Source organism: Manacus vitellinus, unplaced genomic scaffold, assembly GCF_001715985.3.
Source record: "Manacus vitellinus isolate BGI_N305 unplaced genomic scaffold, ASM171598v3 scaffold_6_pilon, whole genome shotgun sequence".
In the NCBI taxonomy this organism is placed as follows: domain Eukaryota; kingdom Metazoa; phylum Chordata; class Aves; order Passeriformes; family Pipridae; genus Manacus; species Manacus vitellinus.
This window is the reverse complement of record NW_021940750.1, coordinates 20397930-20418718: the sequence shown is the minus strand read 5'-3', so window position 1 is coordinate 20418718 and position 20789 is coordinate 20397930. Positions and strand designations below refer to the sequence as shown.

At 40.1% G+C, this 20789-nt stretch overlaps 1 protein-coding gene across 2 annotated transcripts in view; it reads right to left on the bottom strand.

Annotated features, from left to right (window-relative positions):
* ESRRB (estrogen related receptor beta) overlaps window positions 1–20516 on the bottom strand; it is a 130246-nt gene extending 109730 nt beyond the window's left edge. Inside the window, exon 1 of one of the 2 annotated variants that reach the window (XM_018070034.2) lies at window positions 20444–20516. In XM_018070034.2, coding sequence (XP_017925523.1) covers window positions 20444–20445 — 2 coding nt within the window. In that variant the 5' untranslated portion in view covers window positions 20446–20516. The remainder of the gene's footprint in view (window positions 1–20443) is intronic. The other variant, XM_008924961.3, reaches the window with a different exon arrangement.
* Between the last annotated feature and the right edge of the window lie 273 nt (window positions 20517–20789).

Sequence of the window (20789 nt, the reverse complement as noted above, 5' to 3'; positions counted from 1 at the left end):
GCTGTTTGGTACATCACTCAGCCAGACTGTATGCCTTCAAAAGTCAGCAAAATCACTTTCCAGAAACACAAACAAGAAGACCCCATCACAGAAACCATCAAGACTGCAAAAGTAGTTAGCGGGAAATTCAGCATGGCTATAGCAAAATGCTTTCTAGCATCTAGAAATTATATTTTTGCCCTTTTTGAGTCAGGACCAGTTTTGATCCGATGTTCCAGCTGAATTCAGTGATTTCTTCTGCTCAAGAGCTTTAGGCTATTCAAGACAGTTACTGCACTCCCTACCTGCATCCATTTCTAGTGGTGATCTAGCTTTTACTGTCACAGTCCAAGCTAGTTTGTGGTAGCACTCAAGCAGAGCAGCCTTGTGCCTTCCCTAGAGCAGTGGGCAGAGGTCTGAGATAATGTCACACACTGTGGCTCCACACACAGGCCTGCCTTGCTGCAAACAGCTCCTTCTCAGTTTGGTTTGTTATGATTAAAAATGCACATCACCCACCGAGGCCTTGGAGTGGAACCCAGCTGGAAATTGGATCATTAATATTCCTTCTCATGCCCATTGCCACAATTTCTTACCTCTCCACAAGCAATTGTTAACAATGCAACAATTTAGGGTCTCAGACTAAAAGTGAAGTCAAGACTAAACTGCCTATTGTTACTCCAGTACATAAAGCCTTGTCCATATCCTGGCATCCCATCAAACTTATGCCAGTGTGCTGCATATTAGGTGTCTTTCAGCCCTTTGAACTGCCTTTCCTCAGCTTAAAATCTCTTAAGATCCATAGCCTCCTGAGCCATCAGTAACGTGATTCAAGATTATCCTCAGTCCTAAGCAGTTGGAAACATAAGGAAAAAAAGCAACTCGTTCCAAGAGTCTAGCCACTTGTGGCTCTAACTCTTGGTCACCACACTCTCCACACAGTTAAAGTACTCTAACCTTGGTTTGGAGGGATAAATGTAAATCAAGGGTAGGACATACCACGGGAGGGAGAATCCCACAAATGTACAAATGGGGATACTTCATTTTCTAGCACAGAGGTACCTACACAAGCTCACATCAATATGCTGTTACTGCTGCAACTTATTAACTGGGTAAACTGTGAGAGATGTGCAAATCCCCCATCACTGCAAGAGTGATCCTTTGACAAAAAGAATCTAGAAGTATAGAAATTACACAGGACACACAACAAGTGATTGAAATCCTCCATAAGTGTCATTGTGTGCACTCACTGGCCTGTTTGAACCTTCCTCACTGTATGGTGTTTACATTAGACAGCAAGAAGCACAACACAATCAGGACTATAGCACTGATCATGGGAAAATGAAAATGAAAAGGCATATTTTCTCTTGGGACTTAAGCATCACCTCTGTGTACTGCTCATTCACATTGTTACCATGCAGAGGAAGTTTGTTCTTGCTTGTCAACTCACTGAGTTGACATTGCTTTTGCTGTAGGCAGCACAGTGTCCAAGAGGTTCAATGTCTAGTTGAGAGGTGGAGAAACCTGCTAGACAAGCGACTATCATAAGGTAGCTGGGAAAACATCATTGATCACAAGAATCTGGACAGTGCCAACTATAAATTCTGCTCCAAATGTTTATTAATTCTCTGTTGCCTTATTCAACTACCTCAAAAGATCTGCTCCCAGTAAATATTTTGCATCTTAGGTGGCTTAACTGTTTGGGAATCAAAGGATCAGTTACAAATCACTGAAGTGCCCATCAGGCTGAGGACTTGCTCTGTCTGCCTCTCCATAACACTAATACAATACAAATAGTTTCAGAATGAAGTGTTCACTAATACAAGGGCATCATTTAATGTTAAACTGCTCCTGCCACACACACATTTGCATGTTTGGCACTTGCATTTTGATGTCACTGTTTCTTTTATGTCAGAAATAATGATTTTCAGTGAAAAAACTCAGAGAGTAAAACGCATAGCTACATTTCCAGCCATCTCAGTGCAGAAACATGAATGGTGACCATCTCAAAGTGATGGGCTCAAAGAATGTACACAGCAATAACAGTTCAAAGGAATTCAGAAGAGAAGCTGTCCCATCAGCTGGAGTAGACCAAACCCTGCCACACTAATTTGAGACAAACACAGAGAAATAAAAGAAGAACCAGGGGGTCTGGAATTATATGACTGGTCTTACCTACTTAAAATATGTACACTTTTCAAAACCTAATAAACTTACTGTGCCACACCACAAATATTTCCATTCAAGTGAAAGGAAGTAGCTACCACTTGGCATCTTAGCTTAGCAGTCTGTTCACAAGGGCAGAGCCTTGATGGCTACTGAAACCCAACAGAGCTCCAGCAAACTCAAATCTGCAGCCCACGTGAAGACAGGCAAGTGATTAAAGGTATTTTAAAGAGACAATAGATAAGAAAAAGGCTCTGCTACAGCATTTGTCAGCTCCTGACTCCTTCAAAGCTATATAACATGCAATTTCCACACAAGGACAGGTGACTTCTTGGGCATCACTGAAAGCCACAAATTGTGGTTGTTCAACCTTCTCTCAATGCTTTAATGTCAGCTTTTCCTACTGGACTGAGAGGCAACCGCTGAGTTTTCCTAATCCACTAAGCCTCAGCTTCCCAAGCATTCCTGGGGCCAAGTTACAAGCCTTACCAGACTGCCCTCTCTGCGAAGAAGATGGGTGCTCGTAGCAGTCATGCTCAGGAAGTGTTGGCTACCATGCCACAAACTGACATAATCCTCAAATTATTTGGGGGGACAGACAGAAAAAGCTTGTACAGTTTCTTCTTTCCTGACAGTTGTCCCCATCTTCTACCTCAGTTCTGGCTGGATTCCCCCTTCCCCCTGTCCTCAGCTAGCACCGCCAGGCTCAGTCCTCCTCACCCTCACCCCCCCCTCCCCAAGGACAAGCAAAGTTATTACAATAATGAATTAGCCAGGCTGCTTACTGCTGCCAGTGGCGAAGGCAATTATCCTACTCCATGTCCCCAGCCACCGCTCAGCTCCCTCATAAAGAGAGGCTTTTGGGGCCGCTTTGTGCTTTGATTGGAAATGAAGAGATTGCTAATTAGGGAACCCCTGCTGGGATCGGGCTGGCAGGAACAATGGTGAAATGGACGGAGCACACGTCCATTTAGAGAGGGGGGGAGAAGAGAGAAATGTGAACCCCTCTGTAATGCAGTGCATCCTCCACTCACACCATAAACAACAGGGCACACAATTTTATAGAGTTTTTCACCTTTTAAAGCATGCTAATTTGTTTATAGAAAGCAATAATTTGGTGTGTGTTTGCATAGGTCAAAGCCTGTAGTTTCTGTGTACAGTATGGATTGCCGCATTCGTGCGTACATACACTCTTTAAGAAAATACCTCTGGAAACAACTGTGGGTATCTACACAGCTGACCGTACATTTCTTGTTATTCACTGGGCAGCACACATCAACGCTGCATTAACAGGGGAAGATACTTAGAAAAGCCTGTTGATGAGTATTAACATAGTATTTTAATGCCTGAATTCAAAAATCACCAAAGTTGAAAATGACTTACCAAACTAGTCAGTTCACCTGAGGCTTGCCCAGCAACCACTTCCACTGCTTTTCCCAAGAGCTTTAAATGACATGTGGACCTCCAGGAGGAGAAAATTTTACGATTAACACAATATTTTCTTATATTCATCCTGAGTATTTCTTCTTAATTCTGAGAAATTTCTTCTTAATTCAATTTCTCTAACTGTCCATGAAGGGTCACAGGAGCTAAATTCACCTTTCTCTGGTGACAAATTTTGCACCAAAAAATAAGAAAGGATCTTCCTTGCAGTGCATGAGCGCATCTGGACAACTTCATAAAATTGCACTAACAGCCCTTATATACATAGCATGCTTTGGTTTTGGGCTCTAGTCACTTTTAACTCTTGTCAAAGAAAAAGTACCTTCCCCAACAGTTCAGCACACAAATCTTACCATTTATAAAATGTGTGTCTGTCAAGAAAAGCAAATGCCCCACCTTTTTGTGCAAAGCTTATAGAAAGCAGTTGGAACCCATGCTGCATTACTTGGTTAACTAAGTAATTCCATCAGGGAAGCATACAAGTGCCATGTTAAAACTGAAAATACTGTTTTCAAGTACATATTTGACTTGCCATGCAGAAAATTTCCATACTGTTGATTAGTACAATGTACTATACACTAGGTGAGTTATGTAAGCTAAAGCAAATTTCAAATTTGAAGCTTGAATTTACATTTCAGAATTCCCTTGCAGATACTGAAGCACTTCAATATATAAGTGAAAATTTTCTGAAAATATTTTCAGAAAAGCACCAGTCTTAACAGAAAGTGATCACTAAAGGGCAGAAACACAGATGAATTGAAAATGACTTTCAAATTCACAGACTATTTCTCCCTGCTGTTTGCTCACCTCTAGTGTTTATGTCTTTCAAACAGTTGTAGGTAGTTTTCACGTTCCCTTCTTAGTCATTGCTTAACAAAGCTTCACATATTTAGTTCTTTTGATCTTCCCTCATAAAAACAATCCCTCCAGCTCTGTTATCATTTTTGTTGTTCTTCTCTTACTACCTTCCAAGTTTCCTCTGCATTTTTTGCTGCTAGTGCCCAGAGCTGAATCTCACCAGAACAGCACCAAGCAACAACACTACCTCATTGCTTCCTGGTGTCCTGCCTGCATACAACACAGTCAAGTCTCATACAAAGGGCAACATTTGCAGCCTGCCCACTTTATTCCCTTGGCCTGTCATGCTACATTGCCAACTCAGATTGTCTTGACCATCACTACCATTCCCCCAACACTCACTCATTCAGCTCTCACCTGTGTTCCACTTACCTGAGGGGAGTATTTCCCCTTGTCTAGGTACAGTCGGAAAGTAAAACCCTCTGCTAAAACCATGCTCAGGATTGTTTTAGGTTGCTGACAACCCTGTAGTTACTTACTGCACATATAAAACCTGACCACTTAAAAGCAAGGAAATATCTACCTAGTGACACCAAGGGCCAAGTTGTAATGTGGTGTACAGTGGCAGAGCTTGTTTGGTTTCACTGCAGCTGTACCGGTTTACACCAGCTGAGAAGCTATTTCCATAAGTGTAAGATTGCCCATTGCAGAAACAATCACATTCAGACAAAGTACAAAGAAGGGTGTATTTCACTGTAGCAGTTGTAATTCTGATGCATGAAGCCCCTTTGCCTTGATTTCATAATCCAAGTATTTTCTTTGTAGCGATCCAGCTATACTGAATGTACAAGCAATTCAATATACCTAACAACTGGTTCTACACTTCTTTGGTCAAGCACTTACAATTGTTCTCTTGATAATCAAATCCTAATTTAACAGAAAAGGAATAAACCTCATGGTAAAATTATGGATGTACAGGCCACCTGCATTTGAAACTGATGAATGGGCTTCATTACTACATTTATTAATTTTGACTAGCCTTAATATCCTAGCAAAGGGGGATGAAAGGAAGTGGCCTTCTCATGGCATTATAGCAGGCAGGTCAGGGGGAGAAGTCAGAAGAAATAATCAAATATTCTAAAATCCTGAAGGACAGAAGAAAGCCCATTTCCTTTCAGATTGACTCTATCGTGCCCTCAGCAACAGGCTATTAGTTCTGTTCTCATGTGAAACTCACTTTCTTTCAGAGTTCAACTTCCTTAAGTAACTGTGTTCTTAACATCCATTCCTGTGCAATGTGAGAAAAGTATAAAAATAAAAAGCACACAAATCAGGATTTCTTCTCCAAATTCTTCCTGGAGCAACACAACTGCATTTTGCCACAGACAGTATGGGCAAAGCACAAAGGCTTTTAGAGCATATTGAGTTTCTTTCTTTGGCAGATTTTAGAGTAAGGTTTTGTGTTTTAAATTACCAGTAAAAGAATCTCATCTCTTCCTGCCCTCTGCAGAACTGTAGATTTCCTTTAATTTGACACAAATAATATATATGTGTTACATTCAAAGAGCATAAAAACTATATTGTTCATGCCTTTTTGCTTCCTTTAGGAGTTTAACTTTTACAAATTGGATTGTAGAAAAAATGAAGTCTTTCTACATAGTCTCTTTAATCCACCTCTGTTGCAGAAAGCAGAGATCCCACTGTCCTCATCTGAGCCACAGTTGTCCTGCCTCCTCCCTTGCGTTTACATGTGTTTGTACAGCTCAGATTGAGGAGCTGGTATGGGTTAAAAATGCCAAAAGGTTAGCTTAATGCAAACTGACCACATGCAGGATTACTGTAAGTCCACCTGTACACAAATACCTTTACATGGCATATTACCCCCACATCAGAGTAGTTGTGAAAGTTGTGAAACCATTACCAGTGTCAAAGGATTTCTTAATAACATTCATATCTGCAGTATTTTTCTTTGAAAGTGTCCCCATTTCTGTAGATAAATGGTTACAAGATTGAGGCAGAATGAGATTGAAAGATGGAAGTTTTTAACTGAAAAACATGGTGCTGTCAAACTAATACCTGCCTGAAACAAAACCTATCCAGTGAGAGATCTAAGAAGCATAATAAATTTAATTCCAAGAATAGGCTAAGAGGTGACCTGATCTAATTGTAAGTGGGGGAAAATTTAATAGTGGAAAGTTCTTTAATCTAGCTTTAAAAGGATGTAAGAGAAGACTATTCTTGGTATCCAGAACTAGACAAATTTCACTTAGCAATAAAGACATTTTTAAACAGCAGGAACTGGCCATCGGGACCACTTGTCATGAGGCATGCTGGATATTCTATCACAATGTCTCTAAATCAGTGTTGAGAAGCTGCCTACACAAGTGCAGGAGTTACTAGGTGGATTTTAGATTTTAATGCAGTTAGGCCTAGAGCATGAATAGTATGGGTGTGCCTTAAAATCTGTTTAGATTCCTTGTGGTTCTTTAAGAGTTTTAGAAAGCAAGACAAGTGTGTGCAAAGACAGCATCTGCTTTGGTCTGCTGAAACGTTCACTAAGACATGTTTGTGCTGTATCTACTATCCAATACTTGTTGCATCCCAATAAGTTTTAATTAAGAGGAGTCATACATGGTTTTTTATAAGGCAGTTTCTTATACATTATATTAACCTTGCTACGAAAAACTACCCATTTTCCCCAGAGAACATATGCTTTATCTACCAGGAAGTATAAAGCATATATAAAGAATGTATAAAGGCTAATGGCAAGTGCTGTGCGGTACACAAATCATAAAGAGGAAAAGTGGTCATTTAAATCTGTCCATGTCTTGAATTCAGTAATCTTTGGGTTGGTTAGAGGTGATGAAAATGAGATTTAATTTTTCAAGGATTTCCTTTACTGTTCTGAAATTTTATTCAAGATTTATAGAGCAAGTTAACAATGAGAACAAATACTATAAACTCATTACATCAGGGTTACAAAATGAATGGAGCTGTTTTTCAGTCAGTCAATCCCAATGTGTTTGCCTCACTATCCAAGTTTGCCTTTACTACAGTATTCATTTTTAGTATGGGTGCACTGGAAGCCTGAAGTCAAACTGAGAACTCTGATGTAACATGCTCATAAAAGAGAGAGGAAAATCCCTGTTCTTCCAGTTTCTCACATATTCTGGCTAACCAAACACCACTCTAGTTTTAACAGATAACACCAATCCATCATTTAATTTCAAGTGAACATAGCCATGTTCCATCAAAACAGACTCTTTCATAGTATTGGAGAAAATATTTTTCTGTTCTTCTCCATTACATGAGAATTTACTACGTTATTGCTTGCTGAAGGCTTCTCAAAGACACACACTGGTGTTCTCCAACCCCTCTCTGATCTGCATCACAGTAGGCTGTTTTTAAAAAGTGATCACCTGTCCTCCTGTGACATGTCTCAATCAGCCTCACCTTCCTACTACAATTTACTGCCCCTTGGCTCTTAGCAGGGAAAAGCTATATTGCCTTTTCTCTAAAGGGATCACACCATTCTTTTCATCCTTCTGGATTCTACCTTTCCATAAGGATGGCACAGGACAAATTATGTTCACCTCATCACTCATCTGGAAAGGCAAAGAACTTAGAAAAAGAAATTGCACATCCACTGAATATTTTTTAGAATTTTCTTTACTCTGAAATTAAACTATTAAATATTCTAGCTGAATTCGCTGAGGTGTCTTTTGAAATCACTTTCTGAAACAACTGATTGTAGGGGCAAAATTCTTGATGACATTGTTAATTTTTAGGAAGTCCAAGCCATCCTTAATCATTTGAAAAGCTACAGTAGCACAGCCTGGGGAAAGAGAAGACAGCAACGATCACAGTAATTTGTGTTCTCAGTTTCAAGTACCTTACTGAAGCAGTCCCTGAATCCTGGCAGATGCAGGCTTCCCTTACAGAGCTCCAGCAATGCACATATGAGAGCTGCAGCAAGGTTGGCCCAGATCACAGGTGCAAGACTTGCCAGGTGGCAGCCTCTTGAAAAAGGCCTTGTCCAGACTTGAGAGAGAATGTCCCCCTACCCACAAAGAATTGCTACCTGTGACTGGCCTTGGACCTTGGCCTAGAAAACAGGTTTAAAACAAAGAAAGGAGTCACTAAACTCAAAGAGTAAAACATTCTCAGTAGAACTATAATAAAGATTATACAGCAGTTCAAGAAACTGATGTAAGGTTATAGCAGGGGGGAAAAAAGCCCATAGAGCCTACTGGAGGCAAGGAGGTTTTAGAGACAGGACTTACACACAAAAAGTATTGAAGGATGTAAACAGTGAGGAAGAAATTGGGCAACGTGATAAAGAACTAGGGAGAAAAAAAGGAAAAGAAATTAAAAAATCATTTAAACTCAATAATCTGGAAAATTTCTCCCACAGCAGAAGGAATTGACCTGTGGAACTGTCATCCCAGAAGTGAACAAGGAAGAAGAAAGCTATGCAAGCAAAGCAAATCAAACAGAAGAAAAAGAATGCAATAACCCAAGAAGCTTCTCCCACCTCTGACTGCTTTGATTCCACAACCTGGAATAGCTGGTAAACCTAGCAGATGTGTAACTATTGTCATGAAATATCCACAGAAAATGGAGGACCAACATCTCCCCCCAAATCAGTAGTATGTTACTGTTAGAAACAGTTTGCCATGCTCAGAAGAGATTATAGATTTCCCCTTTAAGGGATATTGAAGCATGGGACTATTTTGTCTTCCCTAATGACAGGAGAAGGAAGTAAAGGAGGTCAGAGTCCTGTAGACCTCTCTGCACTCCCTATGGTCTAGTTTAGGAGACTTAAAAGGATTCAGATTAACTGGGGTGGCTTTGCTGATTACACACAGAGAAGAAAATGACCCCATGTGGTAAGTGTTTCCAAGACAGCTGCTCTGTTGGTGAAACATTGCTGCATTCCAGAAATAAACTCTGACAGTCAAATTAGCAGCTTGAGTCCTCTCTCCACAGAAGCATGCCTTTACTGAAGTTGCAGCAGTTCCCAGATGAATGGGAAACCAGCAGCAGAAATTCCTGCTTGGCTCCGCTTTTAAATAGAAAATGGTAAAAAAGATGCTTGTACAGTATCAAATCAGTCTTCATAGTCACATAATTCCCCCACATTATTGATAGTCGGATATTGTGAATATTTCTGGCTGGATGGAGAGCTAAAGCTAGCATGGTTCCCTGACACTCCAGGCCTGCCATGAGTTTTTAAGGTCAGAGGGCTTATCAAGACTTCAGTGTAAAAGATTTTGGGTTGATTCCCATGCATGTCAGTACCTACCAATGCAAAGTACTGACATATGCAAAAGATTACAATCTACATTTGTAGCAAGATAAGAAGCACTGCTACCCCTTGCCTGGCTTCTTCTAGCTCCCAAAAAGTAATGCAAAGCTGTCCTCTCACCACAGAGGTGAATTCTGGGCCATGAAAGTAAATGTGCTCAGAAGCCCCAAGGCATTCATGTTTTACTGAAGACATACATTAAGCAGGAAAACTACATGAGACTGTATGAGCTTCCACATTTATACAGGTTTACAATTTTGCAACCGGACATGCCTATCTTGTATGGGCCTTTTTAGCCACCAACGTGCCTGCAACAAACGTGGGTAGAGCCCTTCCCAAATCTTCATTCACGAAGCCTAGTCGTGATGATGATGACAATTAAAGGTTTACAGATGGTTGTATTGAGGAACGCCCATGAAATCCTGGGGGGAAAAAAAAAGCCAAAACACTAAGCTACAGTTTTCAGTGGTAACAGGGCACTTCTTCAGGACTCTGGGCTCACAAGACACAAGAAGCAGGCTGCACCATATAACCACTGAATGCAGAAATGTTTGTGGTCCTTCCTGTTTCTCACATTGGACTCTTATCTAAACTCATGCTTGTCCAAATGCTCCTCTGTCAGGTAAAACATGGGAAGGTGTTCCCACATGCTGCACTGTGGAAGGAAGGTATTGCACACACATGGGACTCTCACTCACACATGGGACAGCTGAAGCCAGAAGCCAATGTCAAACTTTTAAAGGAACAAGTACCAGCATGGCAAAGGCCTTGCTGGGTGTTCTAATGTAGTGACCATTTACTTCAAGAAACCTTCAAAAGCTAATGCTACAGTAATGCAATGCTCCTCTGCCTCAACACACCACCAAACCAAAACCCATCTGGTGACCAAATCTTCTGCAGAGCTATGCATTGAAGAAGCAAATCATGTTATACATTGAAACAAAGTCACAGCTGCTGCATTAAGTGGTCTTCAACATAAATACATGAAAGTATTCTCTAACCCATTGCCTCTTTCCCTTTGGGCCTAAGTTCTGCCCTGAAAATTCTACCACAAGAACCTCTCCGTCAGTGGGAAGGAACACAGGACTGTTCAGAAAGGGTAAATTCAGGAAGCATCATTTCTGCTTAGCTCAGTCTTGCTCCATGGCTGCAGGGACTTTCACGGCTTTAGAAACACTACCAATAACAGCAAAAAAGAATTCGGGATAAGCAAGATTGGGTACCCCAAAATACAGATACTACATGTTTGTAACAGAGTATCATGTAAACAATGAACTGCAAAGAGTGACAACCCTGGATCCAGTTGCAAGAAAAGTTATGGGGACAGCTATGCCAGGTGAAGTTAAGATGTCACCTAGTCTCATATTCTATCTCTCATATCAAGCAAAAACGTGTGCTCAGGAAAAGACTATAAGAAAGGTAATGTTTTCTTTGCTCTTCACCTTACTGCACCTTTGCAGACCTCACAATCAGTATCTTGGCATCCTGTGGCTTAGACAGCCCTCTAAACTACAAACTGTACTTGCTGCTGAGGAGTCTACATGTCCCATAAATTCCTTTTTGAGGGTATCTTTTTGAATCCATTCATAACTTTGCCACTGAATGATACAGAAAAAATCCCAAATTAATTTTATGTGAAATGATACTTAATTTGTTTTATATAAAGCATTTTAAAAGAGAAAAAGATAACTACAGTATTGAAAAAATAAGGAAAACACACATGCAAATATAAAGATATCGAAAACCTGTAGCAGAGCTCTCTTCCTAGCTAAGAAAGTAGAGGTGCTAATTTTGCAAAGCAAAGAATTAGGCAGGTTTTACACAGGAAAATAAAGACCTATGCTCTTTTTGGTATCTTCTAGTTAAATAAGCATCAAATAAAGCCACCTGTACTCCAAAGAAGCCACATTTTCAGCAGTACATTACCACTAATTCCTATCTCGGCTACCCTCATCTTTCTTCTAGCCACAGACTTTGTGCCTGACCCTGGGGGTACGCTGGTAGTCTCTTGTCTTGAATCACATTAGAAGCTCTTTCAGACAGAAGCTGTCTCATGGCTAAACGGAGCAGCCCCAGCAGTAGGGAATGTGTCATGATACAAACAAGAAGAGCAAAATGGAAGCAAAAGCCAAAGCTGCCAGTACAACCCATAACCATAATCTGAGAACTAGTTAAGAAGAAGTAGAACAGTCACAGCATGAGATTTATTAAGTAGCAAATGATAATTTCACATTACATAATATACAATTTTGCATACTATATTAAATTCAGTATTGTGAGCCTCAAATGTTCAACCACCGATCAAGTCCCAAAATAAACAAAATTATACATTCTAGTATGCATTTATATTACTCCCTTTTTTTTCGGGGAAAAAAAAAAAAAAGAAGATAGTTGCCATTAGTTTCTAGTTGTTCCCTGAAACCTTGTGGTCTAGGCACTTTTCTTCTCTTAAAACCATACTGCAATTTTTCTCATCATTTCCTTTCACATGGTGGAGATGTAAAGTCAAATGTCGAGTGTGGCAATGAATTTGTTGGCAACATCAAAGAGGGTGAAGTATAGAAATGATACGTAGGGTAATTAAATGGCTCTGTATGTTAGTTGCATATCTCTATATAAGCTGGCCTGACTTAATAAAAAAGCATTTCACAATAGCCTTTTGGCCCTCCTGGCTTTGTGCAAGATTTTGCAATACCCTCCAAATGGTCCCAAGCTCTTGGCCTACTGACCTGGTTATGGGAAGCTGCAGAGACCTGCCTGAGATTTCACAAAACACAACAACACATCTAGAAAGAAATGGTGTAAAGCATGTTCAAATACAAAGCAGAGAGAAAAAGAGGGAGCACCTACAAGTGAGAGTCCAAATCTTGCAGTTATCAGCAGTGGTCCAGCTAATGGTGTAAGCCAAGCCCAGTTCATCACCTGCTTGCAGCTGGTGCCTCAGGGCCAATAGTGTGAGAGGACTTCCCCCAGCCCACTGTGCTACAAGGACAACTGAGAGCCAGAAACAGTCAGGCCCCCTGCCTCTTGTAGGCCCATAGTTGCAGAAGCACCCACCAGATCTTCAGGGCTGACATTCTGCATTGCTGTGCTTTCGAATATGTTTCATGCATCTATAGGGGTGATGTAGCTGAGCAGACAAAAAGCACTGCTCTCCTCCAGCAGCTCCTGCAGTAGGTGGGTGTTTCTCCTGCTGCCACCCTGAGGCCAGAAATACATACCTGACTTCTCAGGACAGGTTTGGCGCTTCAGTGCAAAGGAGGTGGGATATTTTATCATCCGCTACCGATCAGCCCATACTAGGAGTTAGCATTGGGATCACAGGACCAGAAGCACTCAACCATCCTGTTTTAACTTACAAGCAAGACCAACTGAGGGGTCACTGTCAATTGGCCCAGAAAGATGAAGGGAGGGAAATGATGGGAGAGATGGATATCCTGTGACATGATAGCCTGAGACTTCATAGAATACTACAGACCAAGACACTGCCAGTAAAAACTCAGTATAGCAACTCACAAACTACCATTTGCAGCCAATCTCCATTATGCACTATAAAATAACAACACTACCTCTGCTCATCCACCTTTCCCTGGGAGCAGACAGACCAGTGGTAAACTTAACACATCTAGCATGGGGTTTTTCTGGAATGAGTTAGCAACAGAACAGCTCTTCCTTTGCACTATCCTAGATAAACAGAGGATGTTGCTGGTACAAAGTGCCTCAAAGTGGCAGGGACAGCATTATCACTTCTGTGCTGTTTCCTGAAGGATCAATAAGCCAAGACAATCAATTCTTCTGGCTAGTCCTTATTCCCCATGAGAAGCTGTGGCTCTCATTCCCATCATTTAACCCTTCACAAACACAGCAGCAGCCCCATTAATTCTGTCCTCCTTAAACATACATTCCATAAGCCCACGTGACAGGAGAGATTACAGAGCTAGAAGTAATGTATCCAGGTGAACACAATATTGCCAACCCAGTACTTCAGCACAGCAATAACATGTCTATATATACTGCTCTTGGAGCACTTGGAGGCATCCTCATATCTGATTTCTTAGTACAGGACAGAGGGTCCCAAAGAAACCGTAGCTTTCTATCCCCCACTACTTCTCTGTGCAGGGAGTATAAGACAGTCCCAGAGCACCAGCTGACACTCACAGAAGGGGCTGCATAGGCAGTAGATGGCATGAACAGTCATTACAGAGAGTCACAAGAGTGCAACCTAATTAGATACCACAAAGCTGAAGTTTAATCCTATGTAGCAGAAAGAGAGGTGGGGAGAAAGCTCAGGAAGAATGAATGGAAGGATCATGGGATTATTTGCAATGTTAAAAAGGGAATAGGGGCTACCAGAGGCAAAGCAGGACTGCATTCAGAGCCTGCAGTAAGATGAAGAGTTCCGCGATGGTCGTGCAGTTCTCTATAGACCATGGAGAACAATGCAAGCAGAAACTCCATTTAAAATGGGCAAAACACATCTCATCAGGAAGGGACTCAGACTGAACAAGGAGTCCGTGTTAGAGCTATAAGTAAAGAACAACAGTGAAACAAACAACTTGGTGTAAAGATTGGCCATGAACACATTTAACCTGTACAAAGAAGTTTCCACCTAAAAAGTAGTGGGATGTGGGATAGGCTCCTAGAATGACTTTTAAGTGAAGTATTAGAGAGGATGCTGATGCAAGTAATCCTTTCCTAGCCAATGTTTCACACAGAAAATCCTTGCTGCCCTCTCCCATGCAAAGACGGTATTTGCTAATGGCTATCAGTTCAGCGCTGCCATACTCTCAGTGCTAGAGACTGTGGGTTCAAATATGAGTGAGGAAATCCTATTCACATGAGCTCTTCACCAATCTACATTAGTTCACATCATCAGCAGAAAAATGTTGAAATCCCTCACGCTAGGCCATGGGTACATGATGCAACAGGGAAGAACTTCTTGTTTAAAGGGAAGTAGTAGAAAAAGCTGCCAATGAGAGTAACTGCAATTATAAGAAGTCCAGGAGGCCCATGGGAAAAGAAAGGCCTGAGGATGAATAACAAAGGAAAAAAAAAAAAAGAAAGTTGTCTGGCAAGCCTGGTGGTAGACATACCCTCTCTCCTTACCCAGAAAGTCACACTCCAGGTCCTATGAGCTTTAGAGGGATGTTGATTAAATGCTTATATTTTACTACACAGCTACCAGTCATTGGCTCAGGTCTACTACAAACAGGTGATCACAGGAGGCTGGGGAAATGAGAACTTGTGGAATATATTTCCTGCTGATCCAGCAAACACAATTATGAAGAGAAAGAGAATCCATTCTGAGAACAGCGTGAAACTCTTGTGAGCAGGATCATTCGCATCTCACATGGTTGAGGGAAAGGAAAGGGCAGCAACTCCTTCATGAATAAAAATAGCCATTTATGCTTTCCTGTCATACATGCTGGACATATGCTTTCTAGTATCTACACAGTAAGATTTAGTTGCAGGATTTATCCCATTAGAAAAGGTAATTTCCCCTAAAGATGCAGCCCTTTTTCTGGAGACTTTCAAGAGTGTTGAGACTTGAAAACTGTCATTACTTTGAAGACTTCATGTCAACTACACTGTGTGTTTTAAAAGTTTAGAGCTGCAGTATTTCCTTTCCTGAAATTCCTACACTACTATATTTTTGAGTACTTGTGACATGCAAGAACACAATAGCTTTCTATGTAGCTTGTGGGAAAGCTGAAGATCAGTTTTCAGTTCCCCAGTTCTTCATAAACTGTATATGTGCAAGGCAAAGCTGCACTGAAATGCCGGTACCTTCAGGGTAAACAGCAGCAGGTCATTCATAGGATTCAGCATAGCACTAGAAAGAACAAAAAGTAGTGAAGGAAGTGTATTTTGCCTGAAAGGTCAACAGGGGAGATCTAAGTACAAACTGCTAGGTCATGGCCACAGCAGAATAGTGCAGGAGAGGAAAAGGCTGAGGCAAACAAAAAGAAAACTGGGATGGGAAGGAAAGGAAGGCAGGAAAAAAATATTATACAGTTTTCAGCTCAGCCACAGAAAGCTCCTGTCTCAAAGTGATCTGCTGTAGGTGCAGATCCCTTATTAGAGGGAAAGAACACAATTATTATGTATTTAAAATGCATTTAATAAAGTACACTCTAGCTGATGGTCCTCTCCTCAGCAGGTCCAGGCACAGAGCACAAAGAGAACGGGGCCTCAGGCATTCACATCAGGTCACAGTTTTAAATAATTTTAAAACTAGGGCAAGGTGCCAATTCTTACCTCAAGGTGCTACATCCAGATAGACATGTCAGCAAAAACAAAAAGTTTGGTGTATACAGGATGACCATTGATACACATGGCTCCAGAATGAAACAGTAACTTACTTTTTTAGCCAGAGTTTACCACGTTTGAGTAATCAGAAGAGCTTCATCTCAGAAGAGTCAACAAGATTAAATTCAGACCTAGTATATAGGACAGCACCATTGAATGTTACCTGAGAATTACATTAGCCTTCTATCTGCTTGTTGTGTCAAAATCAGAAAATCGTGTTGGTGGCTTGTACAAAATGTATTTAAAAACCCCCAAAAACAACCAAACAACACCCCCCCCAACCAAACATCAACAATAAATAAAGTGAAGTGCGACTCCTGTTTCCAGTACAAACCCCTCTTATTTTCAAGCTATGCACCTATGTCAGTGATTTGCAGTTTTTCCCATGGACTAATCAGCCACTTGGGATTTATATAAAGTTGTTTTTCTGTAGATCTTGGAGTTATTTTGATGGCAGTCATGTATCATTTTACAGACAGGAAAACTGAGGAACACAAAGATATGACTTGGTCACGTGTCAGAAGACAGCACGTTTCTATCCCCATTCCTTTCCAGGACCTCTCTTCAGAAGAGAGGCAGGATCATAGCACAGTCTTGATTTTGTGCAGTTCACCTACTGCAGACAGATTTTTTGAGTCCCAGCTTAGGGCAAACAAGTCTACTGCTGGCTAGTTTACAACACACCAGACCTTAGCAACACAGAGGTCCTTGGCTTGTTGCAGGCAGGCAGGCCTGTTCGTTTTCAGCAACAGCATGGTCTACTCAAGCTGCCCACGCATGTATGATGAACTCATCACAAAAGCAATCAAGCATTTAATTTGGTCAATCATTCCTGTCACAGAGAATCCAGTTCTCCAACTATATTATTTGATGCAAGTCTCCAGCTAAACTGAAGGACAGAAAAAATACCTCAAAGATACCAGTTTACAGAACAGAAGTAAAATAATTTAGATATTGACCTTTCCATACTTTTTTTTTTTTAAGAAAAGGTTAGCCAATAGTTAAGCAGAACAAAAAATAAAAAACATTAAAAAATTAAATCGTGTATCTTCCAGGCATTATTAATAAAAAGACAGATCACCCTCCAATCCTTCTCATTTATAAGAGTATTTATTTGGAGTTTCTATTAGGCTGCTGCATGTACTGCGTGCATCCTGCTTCACTGAAGAAGAGCCTTTTTGAAGCATCACTTGACTTTGTTTTAAATATCTTGCTACGGTTTCCATTTTAGTTCTGTGAGATGATTATTTTCTCTCAAACTGAAGTTATACAGCAGTTGAAAATGCTGATGGCTTAACTGGTTTCCTTTTTTTTTTCCTCCCCTCTCCACAGCAGCCCTGAGGGGGTTTAACTCTTTCTGCAGCACTGAAATCCTGCTTTTGGAGTTCAATGTTTAACTCTCGCTGGGAGACTCATAAATATTCGGAGTCACTCTCTCCCTCTCTGTTTGATTAGGAAATGAGCCTTTAACTCAATGTAATCCCCAAGCCATTAACAAAAAAGCCCTCAACAGCTCCACTATTAGAATTTCACTCCTAACCCACAGAGGATTGAATTAGATTAACATAACTACCCGCAATCTGAGTTTATTTTCTGTGCCAGATAGAAATGTGTCTTCAGGAAAGGAAAAGAAGAGAGCTGGAGAGCAAGCATAGCATAATGAAATGTAAAAATAGAGAGATGAGAAATAGATGGACAGATGTACAGGTGAAGCGATAAAAAAAGGCAAGAGAGAGAGATAGCTACATAGTCTTTAATAACTGGCTGCTGGCTTTGGGGGGTTTATTCAGAAGGCCCCTCAAAACACAGAATTGCTTCAAGAAGAGTATTTTTATCCTGCTGGTGTTTACTTCATATTCCCAGGGATTTACAGTGAGACACCTGAGCATGCTGTACTCCAGACACCTGTGCAGCAGATTTGGCACAGGTTTTATTTATAATTCCCAAGAGATGTCATACTCAGCAATGAAAGGAGAGGCGTGGAAAAGAGAACCTGCATGTCAGTCATTACTTTGCAGTCAAAGAAACAAATAAAACAAAGATGAAACAAAAGATGTTTGTTATTTGTTTTTTTAAGGAACGGAAAAAAAATCATGCAAGAGTATGTGTACAGTAAGTCAGTTTGGAGGTTGATAGCGTGTTCGGTCCACAAAATGAGAATCATTAGAGAAGCAGAAACTAAATAACAAACACTTTCTACCACATAATGCATCAGTCTTACTTCTAACCACAGGTAACTCCCTTCCTCCAAATAAGTGGTCCTATAAACCATTGATTGGCATGCCACAGGACAGTAAGTGCTTGGTTATTTTTTTTTCCAATGCAGTAATAAAAAGATATGTCAGGGCAAAAGACCCACACGCAGTTGAAAGGGAAGGATGAAGTCCAGCAATTATGTGGACACAACTATTGAATTATCCAAATAAATTCTTAAACTGAATCCTTTATAGCCTTATACTTGGAGGACTTCTTTGGGAATGATCCGATTTCTGCAAAAATGTATGGTAAGTGAAGGAGTTTTTTTGCAGTAGTTCCCAAGCATAGTCATGCTGATATTTCTTTGTGTGTAGAGAAGAAAATATATTTTTTCAGTGATGTCTCTTGGCTTCCAATTTTTAGGGGGACCTCAGACTAGCTATATGATAGATTGTTAGTTACAAAGTCAGCAATTTTATTCCTTTAATGCCTCTCAGAAAAATCTGCTCTCCCTTTATTACACAATAACATTGCATTATCACAGAAAAAAATAAATTTAATATCATGGCAAAACAAACAAAAAAGGGACTTAAATAATTTAAATACATTCATTTTTAAGTAACATAAAAAACCTCAATAATCAAAATGAAGTTTCATGTGATGAGAATGCTCAGTCTCACAGTTTTGTTTTATCTGGAGGAGAGAAGCTTCATAGCAAGCGGTGTGTTGTAATGATCTTTTTGGGCATTATTTGGGTATGTTAATTGGGTATGTTAATTTACCTTGTTTATCCACATTGCCTTCCTTATATAGGAATTCTAGCTGAATGATACAGTATTCATATCAATGGCTAAAAACTTAGAAAGCATTAATTTGTGGTCAGTATTTTTTGTTCCTAGAACTTAACCTAAATGCTTTGAGTATTATAAAATGTACATCAAAGAAATGCAAAATAAAGGACTAAAGAACAAGCCTATTTGTCACCTTTCTACAGTCAGTCCAAGTAATTCATCTATCGTGTTTTTCTCAGGACTTGATATTTTAACTGTGAGACAGCTCTGGTTTTCTTATCCTGTTTTTATTAGACACTTGTTCCTCCAAATTATTTTAAGTTTAGCTTCATTTTATTTGTTGTTACTTTCAAAAAAGGTAAATTGGCAGGGGAGGAATTTTTTAGAACATATATTTAATTAGAAATTTATACTAAAAAACTTAACATACCAAAATTAAAAATTGTAATATTGATGGTTTTGGGGGTAGACGTGATACAGGAAATCAAGGTCATTTTTCTATACTTAAAAATAAATAACCCCCCTAAATTTTGTAAAAAGATGTAACACAAACATCTGAGACAAAAATATGAAACAAGAAAAACCTCTTTTATTTTGACAAAAATATTATACTAAAAGCTACTAAAAAAACCCAATTGCTGACTAGTTATTGTTCTCCCTCTCTTCATATTTGTGTTAACAAAAATACTCTAAAAATATATCATTGTGCAAACATTTTGCATCTCGGCTGCTTTAAAGCAAACACCTCATTGACAATGAGAGAGTAAGTTCCTTCTTTGATTGTCACTGTGCCGACTTTGCAAAGACTTGCACCCCTCTTTTGTCATTGAAGAGACTTCAGTTGCTTTGGGACTTTTAAAATTAAAGAAACATCAACTGCTCAATGATAAATGCCTTCAGTAAAAGCAAAATTTCATTTCATCTCCCTGATAAGAGAAGATTTGATATGAAGCTGGGGGGGTGGGTTTTTTTTCTAACAGAGGAAAGGGTGTCACTTGATTCTTTTAAGACAGGACTGCTGAAGTTTCCAGGTTTGCCTTTACCAGCATGGGATAAATAGCACCTGTCCTTGGTAAGCCCTTAAGCAGAGTTATGTTATACATTGACCTTTTTGGAATGCCAGCAAACCTGACCGTTTCTATTCCCAAAACAAAACTGTTCCACTCAAACTTTCATTTGCTTATTTCCAGAGGAAAAAGCCACACTCAAATAGTGAAACTGCCTGATTTCTACAAAGTTCTGAACCAACTCCTCTCCTTGTGGGTCGCACTGACCTTCCTCTGACAGTGTGAAAATAGAAAAAAAATTATTACCTTTAACTATATCAAGATGCAGCCATAATTTTCAGACCAGATAAAAGGGTTGGTGCAGAGCAACATTTGAATCCAAAAAAAAGCCACAAACCAAAAAACAAGCCCAAAAATGCAATAAAAGGTAGAAGTTCACTACTTACATGCTGCGGGCTGAGAGATGAGGCTCGAGGCTGGAGTAGAATTTCCCTTGCCCTCAGGTGTTTCTAATTGCTGATTAAATATCTTTTGGTTCTGCCTGCACCAGCCGACAGTCCCCTCTGCGTCTCTGCCTCTCTTTGTGACTAGGACACAGTACTCTGAGTCCCAACCTATAAATAGATCCCAGCTCTGTGATTGATATAACAGGCAGCTGACAAAAAAAAAAAAAAAAAAAAAAAAAAAAAAAGATAGAAAGGAAAAAAAAAAAAGAAAAGAAATAACCAGGTCTTAAGCAAGGCAGCAAAAGCTGGGCTTTTAACTCTGCACTGTGCCCAGGGAGGAGTCCCC